At 42.7% G+C, this 13196-nt stretch overlaps 1 protein-coding gene across 6 annotated transcripts in view; it reads left to right on the plus strand.

Moving 5' to 3' along the window:
• Positions 1 to 13196, plus strand: part of CACNA1B (calcium voltage-gated channel subunit alpha1 B) — a 181394-nt gene that overhangs the window by 27103 nt on the left and 141095 nt on the right. For all 6 annotated transcript variants that reach the window (XM_088019210.1, XM_088019213.1, XM_088019211.1 and 3 more), the window contains exons 4-5: positions 10922 to 11013; positions 12247 to 12399. In XM_088019210.1, the coding sequence (XP_087875336.1) occupies positions 10922 to 11013; positions 12247 to 12399 (245 nt within the window). The remainder of the gene's footprint in view (positions 1 to 10921; positions 11014 to 12246; positions 12400 to 13196) is intronic.

The raw sequence follows: 13196 nt of genomic DNA on the forward strand, positions 1-13196 counted from the left end.
ATTTAGTGCTACCCTGTTTTTGTAAATAAGATGTTGTGGTTTTCTTTATGTAGGTCTCATATTTTTAAGGTTGTTTCTTTTTTTTAAGATTTTATTTATTTATTTGAGAGAGAATGATAGAGAGCACGAGAGGGAAGAGGGTCAGAGGGAGAAGCAGACTCCCCGCCGAGCAGGGAGCCCGATGCGGGACTCGATTCCGGGACTCCAGGGTCATGACCTGAGCTGAAGGGAGACGCTTAACCGATGGAATCCCCCAGGCGCCCTTAAAATTGTTTCTAAGTGGCTTGTATTTATTGGTGCCGGTGTGATGAAGCGTTTGGTGTCATGGTATCTCGAAGCAGTGATGTCTGGTGTCCCTTTAACTCGAGGATTTCCGTCCTCGTCACACCGCTGGGCTCAGGTGTGGACGCAGGTTGCGTTTGGGTGGAGTTGTGTTTTTGTCTCTGCCGATGGTGGGCTTCCAGCCGGCTCTGGTTGTTTCTCAGCCCAGATTTCTCAGTGCGGGTGGGGTGATCGCACCTGCACACTGCTGTTCCGTCCTGTTTTTCTGTCATTGCTTTTGGTCTCACTGTGCTGCACTTTTCCTTTAAGGCCCTAGGCTATTTTCTGCCCTCTGCAAAAGTGGAAGTTAGGGGCCCTCGCAAACCTGCAGGGCAGTGTTCAAGTTGATGCTGTTGGCCACCGGGCCTCCAGACCCCGAGTGGCCTCAGAGTCGCCCACAGGGCTTTTTGCACCCCTGGTGCTGGGCCCCCCTCAGACACCAGGCTCCTCAGCACATCTCAGGCGAGGCTGCAGCTGCTGGTCCTGGGACAGCACCATGAGGAAGTCTGCTCCTGACCAGGTTCCTGAGAGTTTTATCATTGTCTTTGGAAAGAATCATTTTATGTATTCATTTCCTTATTTTTTTATTCACGTTCCCTTATGTTTGCTAGAACTCTTTAATAAGATTAAGTGAGAATTACGGTGGCAGTTCTTATTTTATGATCTGATTTTAAAGGAAATCCTTCCTGATAAAAATGAGTTTGGTGGTACTCTTGAGAGTGGATTTTGAGCATGGAAAATTATTCAGAAACTGTTTTAGTTTCTAAGAATCAACATTCAATTGATTAAAGTTACAGATAAAAAAATGTAGTTCTTTTTAAAAAATTTAGATGAACTTGTGACAACTTGGATGGACCTAGAGGGCATTATGCTAAGTGAAGTGAGATGGAGAAAGACAAATACTGTATGGTCTCACTTTTATGTGGAATCCAAAACCAGAACAAAACAAAGCAAAACACCAAACTCCTAGAAAAAGAGATTGGATTTGTGGTTACCAGAAGTGGGAGTTGGGGGGAGGGGCAGTTGGAGTAAGGTGGTCAGAAGGTACAAAGTTCCAATCAGAATATCAGGACGGCAAGTACCAGGGGTACAACGAGCAACCTGGGGCCCGTCGCTGCCGCAGGGCACACGGGAACGCTGTGAAGGGGGGTCCTAGGAGCGCATCACATCTCATTTAAACCTGTGTCTGAGATGATGGGTGTTAGCTGGACCTGTCGTGGCGATCATTTCACAACAGAAGTAAACCAAAACATCCTGCTGCACACCACACACGCACAGTGACGTGTGCCAGTGATTTCTCAGTAAAATGGAAAAAAATTTTTAGATTCAGCTTACGAAGCATTATATTTATACATTTAGCAATTTTTAACAGTGACTTTCAAGGTGACTCTAAATGTTTTATCCCATTTCACAAACTTAGTGTCAAACATTTAAAATTTCATTTATAAATTTACTGTAACTGGATCTTCCTAAGTAATTAAGTGTTGTGTATCCAGTAAATTAAAAGTGTAAAGATGATGAATCATAAGTTTGTTAAAATGTTCCAGTACTTTTTACAAATTTATTAAGTTTTCGACTTGAAATCACAAGTCTAAATCAATTTTTCCATTACAGTTATAAAATTAGAGTCACAGGGCAAATGTGATGCTAGATGAAATCACATTTGGGATGTTGGTGTGTTCTGACAAATTCTCTTAATCATAACCCAAAATATAATGCAGAAAGTTTGACTTTCATAAACATTGCCATGTTTAATTGTACGTCTTCCCAGGGGTTAAATATGTTCATCTGCTGAGGAAACCATCAGCTTAGAACAAATGAAGTTGAGGCTTCCTTCCCGTTCATTTTAGGGTGCCTCGTTGGCTGAGGGTGAGGCCACAGCAGGCGCCTCTCTCCTCAGTGCTGGGGGCTCTCAGAGCACCTGTGGCTGCCATTCAGCTGTCATTCTTCTATCCTGGGTAGATTTTGTGGTGTTATGGTTCTTAAGATTGCAGATACATTCTTGCCTGCATCTAAACACCTTTGAAACCTTCATCAAAAAACAAAAAGTTGTTTTCCTGTCCCATGACCACGACAACGCTGACATGTCAAAAGTGGTTTCCATGTGCTAGGTGTCTCTGCAGGCTGGTACTGCTTCTGAGGTCCTTATACTGACGTTTGAGGGTCTGTTGCGGGGATCGTGGTGCCTGGTGGACAGAAGGCCACGGGCGAAGGTAGAAATTCCTGTTCCTCCTGTGTATTTTGTCTCTTCTCAGCGTTGGAGCTTCCCAGGTGCCCTTCAGCAGCTGAACATGCTGCGTCTTTCCTAGGCTAGACTCCGCTCGCCACTCACAGTGCTCACAGCCAGGTGCCCCTGCCTTGCGATCCCCCGTCGATCGGCAGTTCCATCTGGAGACTTCTTTTAGAGAAACAAAACGCTGCAGTGATAGTTGGCTTCTCCTGCACACACTCCCTCAAACTTTCTTTCCTTCTCTCTCATCTTCTGGCTGTAGCCACGTCCTGATGTGTGGTTGTGACGCCAGTGTGTGTGTGTGTGTGTGTGAGTATTCCAACTTCACACACCTCGTGTGTCGGTGTCCACAAGTCATGTACAGTATTGCTCGTGTGTATGTATTGACACGGATACGTCATTACTTCATGACGTGCATTTTTACCCCTTAGCATTGTTTTAAACATTTTCCATGTTAATACGGGCAGGTTTATCTAATTTTACATGCCCATCCATGTTTTACACAGAATAACATTGCATCGCATTCGTATACCACAGTTAATTTTTCCTCTCTCCTGTGATGAGCTGCAGGGTTTTTTTTTTTGCTTTTCACTATTAGGAACAGTGCGGCTGTGAACATGCCCGCACATGTTTCAGCAAGCGTTGGTGTGACATGTCTAGTATGCATTAGAAGTGGTTTTCTGAGTCACAGGGATGCTCATTTTAAAGTTTTCTAGAAGTAACCAAATGCTCTCCAAAATGATTCTACAATTCTGTCTTCTGCCCGCAGGGCTGCTGCTCACTACCCATTCTACTCTGTCTCTATGATTTTAACGGCTCTAAGTACCTCATGTGAGTGGAATCAGCAGTATTTGTGGGGTTTTTTTGTGACTGGCTTATTTTACCAGCATTGTGTCCTCAAGGTTCATCCGTGTTGCATCTTGTGTTAGAATTTCCTTCCTTTTTAAGGCTGATTAATACCCCACTGCATGTAAATACCATAATTTGCTTCTCCTTTCATCCATTAATGGACGCTTGGGTTCCTTCCACCTTTAGCTATTGTGAGTAACTGTGCTATGAGCTTGGCTGAACAAATATCTCTTAGACCTTGCTTTCAGTTCTTTTGTGTACATACCTAAAGGTGGAATTGCTGGATCACATGCTCATTCTATGTTCAACTTTTTGAAGAACTGCCATATGGTTTTCCACAATGGCTGCACCATTTTACATTCCCACCAACAGCGCACAGGGTCCCAGTTTCTCCACATACTCACCAGCACTTAAACGTTTCTTTTCTTTTTTAATACTAGCCATCCTAATGGGTGTGAGGTGGTATCTCAGTGTAGTTTGATTTGCATTTCCCCACTGGTTAGTGATGTTGAGCATCTTTTCATGTACGTATTGGCCATTTGTGTATCTTTTTTTTTTTTTTTAGAAATATCCATTCAAGTCCTTTGCCTATTTTTAAATTGGGTTTTTGTTATTGAGTTGTAGGAGTTCTTTATGTATTCTGGATATTCATCCCTTATAAGACAAATGATTTGTGAATATTTTCTCCCACACTGTAGGTTGCCTTTTCACTGTCTTGATAGGGACCTTGATGCACAAAAGCTTTAAATTTTGATGAAGTCCATTGTGTTTTTCTTTTATTACCCATGCTTTTGGTGTCATATCCAAGAAATCATTGCCAAATCCAATGCCATGAAGATTTTCTCCTTTTTTTTCCCCCTAAGAGTTTCATAGTTTAAGGTCTTACATTTAGATAAACAAAGATCCATTTTGAGGTACTTTTTGTATATACGCTAAGGGTCCAACTTATTTTTTTTCCTTGTGGATATTCAGTTTTCCCAACCCAATTTGGTAAAAAGACTGTCTTTTCCCCATTGAATGGTGTAGGCACTCTTATTGAAAATCAATTGACTGTATATGTGAGGATTTGTTTCTGGGTTATTATTTTATTCTGTGGGTCTATATGTCTGTCTTTATGCCAGTACCACATTATTTTGATTACTGTAGCTTTGTAGTAAGTTTTGAAATCAGAAAATATGAGTCTTTCAACTTTGTTCTTTTTCAAGATTGTTTTGGTTATTCAGGGTTCTCCCCTTGAGATTCAATGTGAATTTTAGGATGAATTTTTCTATTTCTGCACAAAATGTCATTGGAGTTTTGATAGGGATTGCATTGAATCTGTAGTTTGCTTTGGGTAGTGTGGACATTTAACAATATTAAAAGGTTTCTAGTTTCTGGGATGTCTTTAAGTTTGTTTAGTGTTCTTTAATTTCCTTCAGCAATGTTTTGTAGTTTGTGTACAAATCTTTCACCTCCTTGGCTAACTTTATTCCTAAGTATTTCATTCTTTCTTGATACTATTGTAAATGGATTTAAAAAATTCCCTTTTTTGTTTGTTCATTGCAAGTGTATAAAATACAACTTATTTTCTTGTTTTGACTTTATATCCTGAAACTTTGCCGAATTCATTAGTTCTGGTAGTTTCTGGTGGATTTTTTACAAATTTAGAGTTTTCTACATATGAGATCTGTTGGGATTTTTATTGCATTTGCATTGAAGTTTTAGATTAATTTGGGGAAAAGGGACATCTAATGATGTTGAATTGTCTCATCTATTAATATACTTCATTTTTATTATCGCTTTGTGTCTTAAGAATGTTTTGTGACTTTTATTATTAAGGTATTATACTTATTTTATTGAGTTTATTCCTAGATACTTTTGATTTTGTTGGTATTACAAAGAATATTTTTATGACAGCTTTATTGAGATATAATTTATACACCATGAAACTCACCCTTCTAGAGTATACCATTCAGTGGTTTTCAGTCTAGTCAGAGCTGTGTACCCATCACCACTGTCTAATTCCAGACCATTTCCATCACCCCAGGAAGGCATTCCATACCCATTAGAATGATAGTTTTTAAAAATTGTATTTTCTAATTGTCAATGAAAACAATCTATTTTTGTACATTTATTTGGTATTCCATAACCTTGCTGAACTTTCTAATTAGCTCTTGTGGTTTTTCTGTATATTCTTTTGGGTTTTCTATATTGAAATCACATTATCTGTGAATATGACAGTTTATTTTCTCCTTTTAATCTTTATATAATTTCTTTTTTTTTATTGCCTTGGCTAGGACCTCCATATGATCTAAATAGTATACTTGTATTTTTCCTGAATTTAAAGAGGATTGCTCCTAAAACATAATGTCAGTTTAAGGGATTTTTCTTTCTATCCCTAGTTCTTGTCTAATGATATTGAAATTTCATTGAATAATTTTTCTGAAACTTTTGACATGACGACATGGTTTTTATTTAGATTTTTAGTTTGGTGAATTACATTAATAGTGATTCTACTGTTGAACTCTCCTTATGTTACTATGACAACTGGCCATTATGTGCTCCTAAAATATGTACTTTTGAGTTTTATTCTAATTTGTAATTTAAGATTTGTGTTCATAATTGAGATGTGTATAAAATTTTCTTGTCCTTTCCAGTTTTAATATCAGGATTATACTAGGATCATAAAATGAGTTGGGGAGCTTTTCTTGTATTTTTATTCTCTGAAACAGTTTGTATAACATAGAAATTATCTTTTTTTGGATGTTCATAGAACTCATTCATACAATTATCTGGATCAGATGTTTTGCCAGAGGAAACCTGAATCCAAATTCAATTTTGTAAATGGTTTGGTAGGCAGAATTCTGAGATGCCCCCAAGGTTTCCGTCCCTGTCTGTGGTCCTCTCCTGTTGAGTGTGGGAAGGATTGTAGATATGATATCACTGCCATCGTTAGTTTACTAAACAGTTGACTGAGTTAAATAAAAAGGAGCAACCTAATTAGGTGATCGTTTTAAAGGGACTGAGCCTTTCATAAAATCAGAGAGTTTAGAGGTGTGAGATGGACTGTTGAGGGCCAAATGGCGAGGACCTGAGCATGGCTGCCAGGAGCTAAGAGAGGCCCTCCAGCTGACAGCAAGACAGCGGAACTCCATTCCTACTGCAAACAACATGAAGGGGCTGGGAAGCATGACTTGCCCTAGATTAGCCTCTGGATGAGGATGCAACTGGCTGACACCTTGATCTCAGCCTTGTGAGACCCTAAGCAGAGAAGCTAGCTGCAGTGTGCCCTGACTTTGACCTGCAGAGCTGTGAGCTAATAGGTACTATTTCAAGTTACTAAATTTGTAGTAAGTCTCTACACAGCAATAGAAAACTAATATAATTGTTCATGGTTTATACAAGTTTTCTACTTCTTCAGTTACTTTTGATAATTTCCATTTTGGGGGGATATATCCATATTATCAAAATTGTAACATTGACATAAAATTGTTAATAATATTTTTTGTGATTCGAAAAATCTCTCCTGTCTGCAGTTATGTTCCCTGTATATAAATACATTAACGTACACGTGTATACATGTGTGTATTTTATTTTTTTAAAGATTGAAAATAAATAAACCAAGCACAGAGATGCAAGAATCTTAAAAAAGAATAGCAAAGTAAATTTACAGAAAAGAGAAAAATGGAAATAATAAAGGTTAAGTGTAGACACGGTTCAATCAGAAAATAGAGAAATAGGGGCGCCTGGGTGGCTCAGTCGTTAAGCGTCTGCCTTCGGCCCAGGTCATGGTCCCAGGGTCCTGGGATCAAGCCCCGCATACATGCCCATGTGTGCAAGTGTCGTGTGTTTTTGTATATGTGTGTATCTGTGTACAGGTGTGTACAGATATGTGCACTCTCTTTTTCTTGATGATTCCTGCCAGAAGCTTGTTCATTTTATTCAACTTTCAGATCAGCTTTCTATTATTTCTCTATTTTCTTTTTCTTTTTTTTTTTTTTAAGATTTTATTTATTTATTTGACAGAGAGAGACACAGCGAGAGAGGGAATACAAGCAGGGGGAGTGGGAGCGGGAGAAGCAGGCTTCCTGCGGAGCAGGGAGCCCGATGCGGGGCTCGATCCCAGGACCCCGGGACCATGACCTGAGCTGAAGGCAGACGCTTAACGACTGAGCCACCCAGGCGCCCCTATTTCTCTATTTTCTGATTGAACCGTGTCTACACTTAACCTTTATTATTTCCATTTTTCTCTTTTCTGTAAATTTACTTTGCTATTCTTTTTTAAGATTCTTGCATCTCTGTGCTTGGTTTATTTATTTTCAATCTTTAAAAAAATAAAATCATTGAAGTTTATAAATTTCCCCTTAAACATCACTTTAACTGAACCCCACACATTGTAATATGTAGTATTTTCATTGTTGATGGAATCTAAATATTTGGTAATTCCTTTTTTACTTCTTTAGTTAACGAGTTATTTAGTTGTGCATTTTGGGGGTTTCTATACATATGAATTTTCTTTTACAGTATTTTTTATAATTGTATTCTCATTTAAATACATTTATTGAATAGCAGAAGTGTAATAATGTGTGTTACTAATTCTTTGAAATTTGCTGAGGGTTTTTTGTGACGTAGGATATGGGCAATTTTCTCTTTTTTAAAAAAGATTTATTTATTTATTCAAGGCAGGGAGGGGCAGAGGGAGAGGAAGAGAGAAACTCAAGCAGACTCCTCACTGAGCGTGGAGCCCATTGTGGGGCACCATCTCACGACACTGAGATCAGACCTGAGCCAAAACCAAGAGTTAGATGCCCAAATGACTGCACCACCCAGGCACCCTGGACATTGGCAATTTTCAAAGATATTCCCATGTACTCAAAAAAGGCTACGTTCTCTATTTGTTAGGAGTAGAGTTTGATAGATAGATGAGACAGGAAAGATACAGAAGATTAGAACTGTATAATACATCAAGGCTGCCAATTTTTTTAAAAGATTTATTTATTTATTTGAGAGAGAGAGGTGCACACATGTGAGTGGGAGGAGGGGCAGAGGGGGAAAGAGAATTCTTAAGCAGGCTCCATGCCCAGCATGGAGCCCAACTTGGGGCTCGATCTCACGCCTTGAGATCATGACCTGAGCCGAAACCAAGAGTCAGACGCTTAACTGACTAAGCCACCCAGGAGCCCCAGAGCTGCTAATTTTGTTTTAATCTTATGTAGCCTTACTGAATCTGGTATTCAATCCTTCCATTCTGATAGGAGCTTTGCTGAAATTTTTGACTGTGGTGGAATCTGGGATGATGACTTCTTTTATATCTGAAAAATATGTTTATTTTGCCCGCACTCTTCATTGACAGTTTAGCTGGATATAAAGTTCTAAGGTGGCTATTACTTTCTGCTGCTCTTTGGAGGTATAACTGGATTGTCTTCTGACACATATTTTTGCCAAAGTGAAGTTTTCTTTCCTCTTAATGATCCTTTTCTCTAGATATTTTGTCTTTTCTTTTTCTTTCTGGTAATTCTAAGGGTGTCTTTTTATGCTTGATGTTCTGCAGTTCCTCCCTGTTTCTAGTTGGATGTACTTTCTATATTTGATTGGTACTTGTAGTGCACTTTGAATTTGAGAAGTCATTTTTAATTCTGTGAATTTCTCACCTGCTACCTCCTCAAATGTCGCTTCTTCACCATCTCCCCTGTTCTGTTCCACAGCTCATACCGGATGTGTGCTGGGTATATGATCTAACCTCTGTTTGGCTCAATTTCTCTCTCATGTTCCTTCTTTGGCTTTTTGATGTCTGTGGGTGAGTTCTTCAGTACTAGCCTCTGTACTATTTTCCAAATCATTAATGCTCTTAAACCGTGTCTTCAGCCCAGAGTGTAATTTATTATTATTATTATTGATATTATTTTCATAACTATTTGTTTATTGACAAAACTAGCTAGTCTTTAAAATCCCTACCTATTTCTGGCTGTGTTTGTTTCATAATTTGTTGATGTCATCAGAACAAAATTAATCTTCCAGTAGTCAATTTTGATAGTTGAATGTCTCTATTGGGTTTCTTCATGTCCTCTGGACTTTTGGTTTGAATAGATTATTTTTTGGTTGCCTCTCTTTTCCTTTCCACTGAGAGTTTCATCTTATTTTGACCATAGTTCCATCTCAATTTCTATTCTCACTGCCATGTATCTCGAGCAGGGGGACACAAAGCCTTCTTCACCAAGAGTCCAGGATACAGAGCTGCCAGGATTGTTGGTGTATTGAATGTAAAGTGAGGGGAAGAGAGGAGTCAGGGGTGAAGCCCTGGTTTTGGCTGAAATAACAATTGACGAACAGTGCTCCCTTAGTGGGTATTGGGGAAGAAGCGAGGCTGGAGGTAAGAATCAAAGTTCTTAGTCACCACAATGGAACAGGTCTGGACTTCTTAAGCATTGAAATACATGTTTCAACACTTTTAAACATTAACGTTTAAAAAATAGTTCTTTAATTATATAATGCTTGATACACTTTTTTGATAACCAAGTGGAAATGTTAAAAAGGCAGCTGGATGTATGAGTCCTCAGTTCTAGATTTGAGTTAAAGATGTGCGGTTATGAGTGATAAGCATGCTGTGGTATTCAGAGCTATGGCGTAGATTCTGTTGGGAGTGAGCCCCAGGGCATCCACTTCTCAAGTCTGGTGGACGAGGCAAAGGTGGCAGTCGAGACCTGGAGGGGCTCCTGAAGAATTCGAGAGAAATGAGAGAGCTGACAAAAGGGCAGAGAAGAAACTGTTTAGAGAGGGAGATTTGACCTCCGGAGTTGGCAAGACACAGGCTTGAATGACGTATCAGTGGAAGGGTGCGGGTGAGAGCCTAATGGGGACAGGAAGATAAGGTGGTGGGGGAGACCCAGGATGACACTCTGATTGAGTTTGGTGTGAAGGGAGCAGAGGAATGTGCCGTGCTGAGAGGTAGATATCAGAGCTTTTGTTTTTTTTGAAATGGGAGACATTGGAATGTTTTCTGCTAATGGAACTGATTATGATGGCTTTCCTGAGTCCCCTGAACCCTATCTTCCACCTTCCCTGCCCCACCTCACTGTTCTCCTGAAAGAAGGTGAAGAAGGGTGTGTGTGGTGCCTGCTCAGGAATCTCAGCCTCTGTTTTACCCCTGTTTCCACTCCTCACCACCTCTTATGAGGCTGTTGGCAGTGCAGTTGCAGTTGGTTTGGGGACCTGGTTCTGGCTTGGATGTAGTTGTAGGGCAGATTCAAGGCCAGGCCAGGCGCCAGAGACCAAGTGTCCTCTCAGGGTGATTCCTTCGAGCTGGAGGGATGGTCACGCTGGAAACAGCCATTGCTAACATTACTTTGGGGACGTCTGAATTGAGTCCCTGCCTCCTCCTGCCTGGCAAGTCTCACACCCTGTGCCAGCCCTGTGTTTGGACAGTGGAGGACACAGGCAAAATGGTGTCACTGTTCTTGGGAGACAGGACATGGGGTGGTGGGGCATATGGTCTCTCACCTGAATATGGAAGCCTTTAGTTCCCTCCTTCTCTTTTCCTGCCAGGATCCTGGCCACGGCTGGCACTGACTTTGACCTGCGGACCCTGCGGGCTGTGCGCGTGCTCAGGCCCCTGAAGTTGGTGTCTGGGATTCCGAGTGAGTCTGGCAAGAGCAATTACGCCCAAGCCTACCTGGATCACTAACCTCCTCCCCCAACTCCACCATGGCCATGGACACAGTTAAGCCCTAACCATTGGCCCCTTTGGCTTTGGTGACTCTAAGCTCAGTGCTCCTGACCCCCGGGAACCAGGTGTGAAGAGGCCTTGAAATTCTCTGTGAAAGCCCAGAAAGTGGCCCTGTTGTTTTGCCCTGACTTGGCTTCCCCAGGTGGAAGCTTTGCTTCTCCTCACATTCTCTGCTATATTTCCAGCTCTTTGCTTCTTTTTCTCGGGTTAAAGTACAGATAAGAGATTGAGAAGGTGGTGGGCAGGATGCCTGAGAAGATAGCCAGAGGCTGCAAAGGACCACCTCTCTTGGCTCAGGCTTAGCAGAGCCATGGACAACTGAGGCCAGGTTAAGACATGCTCCTGGATTCAGCTGCTCAAGGAGCCAAGCCTGGGCAGGAGGATGGCCAGGGTTACCTTGGTGTTGGGTTTCTCTCAGAGCCCCAGGTGGGCAGGGACCTAGGGCTGTGTCCCCCTGAGGCCACTGTAGGGAAGCCCCCATTCTGCCCCGTGACCCTGCCAGGCGAAGGCAAAGGCCTGTATCTAAGATCTGGGGCCAGGTGGGAAGGGGGTCATGGGGTTGAGCTTCCTCTGTGTGCTGAGTTCCTTTGGCCTGGACAGACTCATGCCTCATGGCTAGTGGTCCAGCACTCCCGGGAGCGGGGCCCTTGCTTCAGGTCCCTAAGGAATTGGGCCTGTTGGGAACTCCTGTACTTCCCTCCCAAGATCTCCTGCTCTCAGCCTCCAGAATCTTCTGCTTCTCTCTCCCAGCACCCCCTCACCTTTCCCCTTAGGACTCTCTGCTCCCACTGCCCCCCCCAGAGCCCTCCATAGGTCCACATCTCTCCCCAGACTTCATACTCTGACACCCCACACCCTGCTTCTCCCCTGCTTTATGACATTGCTCAGTCCACTTCCCTCCAAGACTTATGTTTGGTCCCCTATCCCGAGGACTCTCCTGTAAGCGCATGCTCTTCCCCCAAGACTCAAGCTTCCCCATACTCCCTGCTCCATCCCCTACTTTGAGGGCTCCCAGCTCAGCACCTTGCCCCAGGACCCCCAGTGCTGCCCAGCCCAGGCTCTGGCTGGTCTTCCCACACCCCACCCAAGCTCCTGCACTGCCCACTCTGCCCTGACCTGCCCTGCTGTGGCTGCTCTGGCCCAGGTTTGCAGGTGGTGCTCAAGTCCATCATGAAGGCCATGGTTCCACTCCTGCAGATCGGGTTGCTTCTCTTCTTCGCCATCCTTATGTTTGCGATCATCGGCCTCGAGTTCTACATGGGCAAATTCCACAAGGCCTGTTTCCCCAACAGCACAGGTGAGGCCTGGCAGCACCCCTCCGACTCATTCATCCTGGAGATAGTCCCTGCCCTAGGTGCCAGGTGAATGGGGTGGAGCTTATGTTCTGGTTGGGGACACACACCGCAACCTGGAAAACACAAATACGTGAAGAAACACATACACACAATGATCACAGATTGTAGTAACTTCTAGCAAAAAACAAAAGGAGAATTTGCAATAGAATAATTTGGGAGCCTGCTTCACAGAGACCAGCCAGGGGAGGCCTCTCTCCTGAGGTGACCACCTAGCAGTGATCAGAGGGCAGTGAGAGGGATTGCTGGGTGGCCACTGGGCCAGAGAGCTCCAGTTACAAGGAACAGTGCGTGCAGAGGCCGGAGTGAGGAGCAGCGAGAACAGAGGGGAAATCATGCGGGCTTCGTGGCTGTGGTGGGAACTCTGAGTCTTATTCAGAGAGAAGTCAGGAAGGTGGTGGAGGGCTCTGAATGAGGAGTGATGTCATCTCATTGTTCTGGGTGCTCCAGGAAGGCAAAGGCAGAAACAGGCTCGAGTAGGAGGTTAATATCTCCATCCAGGGGAGATGATGGCTGTGGCCAGGCTGTTTTGGTGGAGGTGGTCAGAATGGGTTGGGTTCTGGGTGTATTTTGCAGTGAGGCAGATAAACCATATGATCATCTCAATCGATGCAGAGAAAGCTTTTACTAAAATTTAAATCATTCATGATTTTCAAAAACCTCTTATCATGGCTGGTGGAAGCATATGGACTCTGCAGGGGCCAGTGCAGTGAGGCCTGGGTGCTGCAGCACCCAGCCGTCC

Source organism: Eumetopias jubatus, unplaced genomic scaffold, assembly GCF_037043125.1.
Source record: "Eumetopias jubatus isolate StellerSeaLion01/CBP00866 unplaced genomic scaffold, mEumJub1_p1.0 scaffold_15, whole genome shotgun sequence".
In the NCBI taxonomy this organism is placed as follows: domain Eukaryota; kingdom Metazoa; phylum Chordata; class Mammalia; order Carnivora; family Otariidae; genus Eumetopias; species Eumetopias jubatus.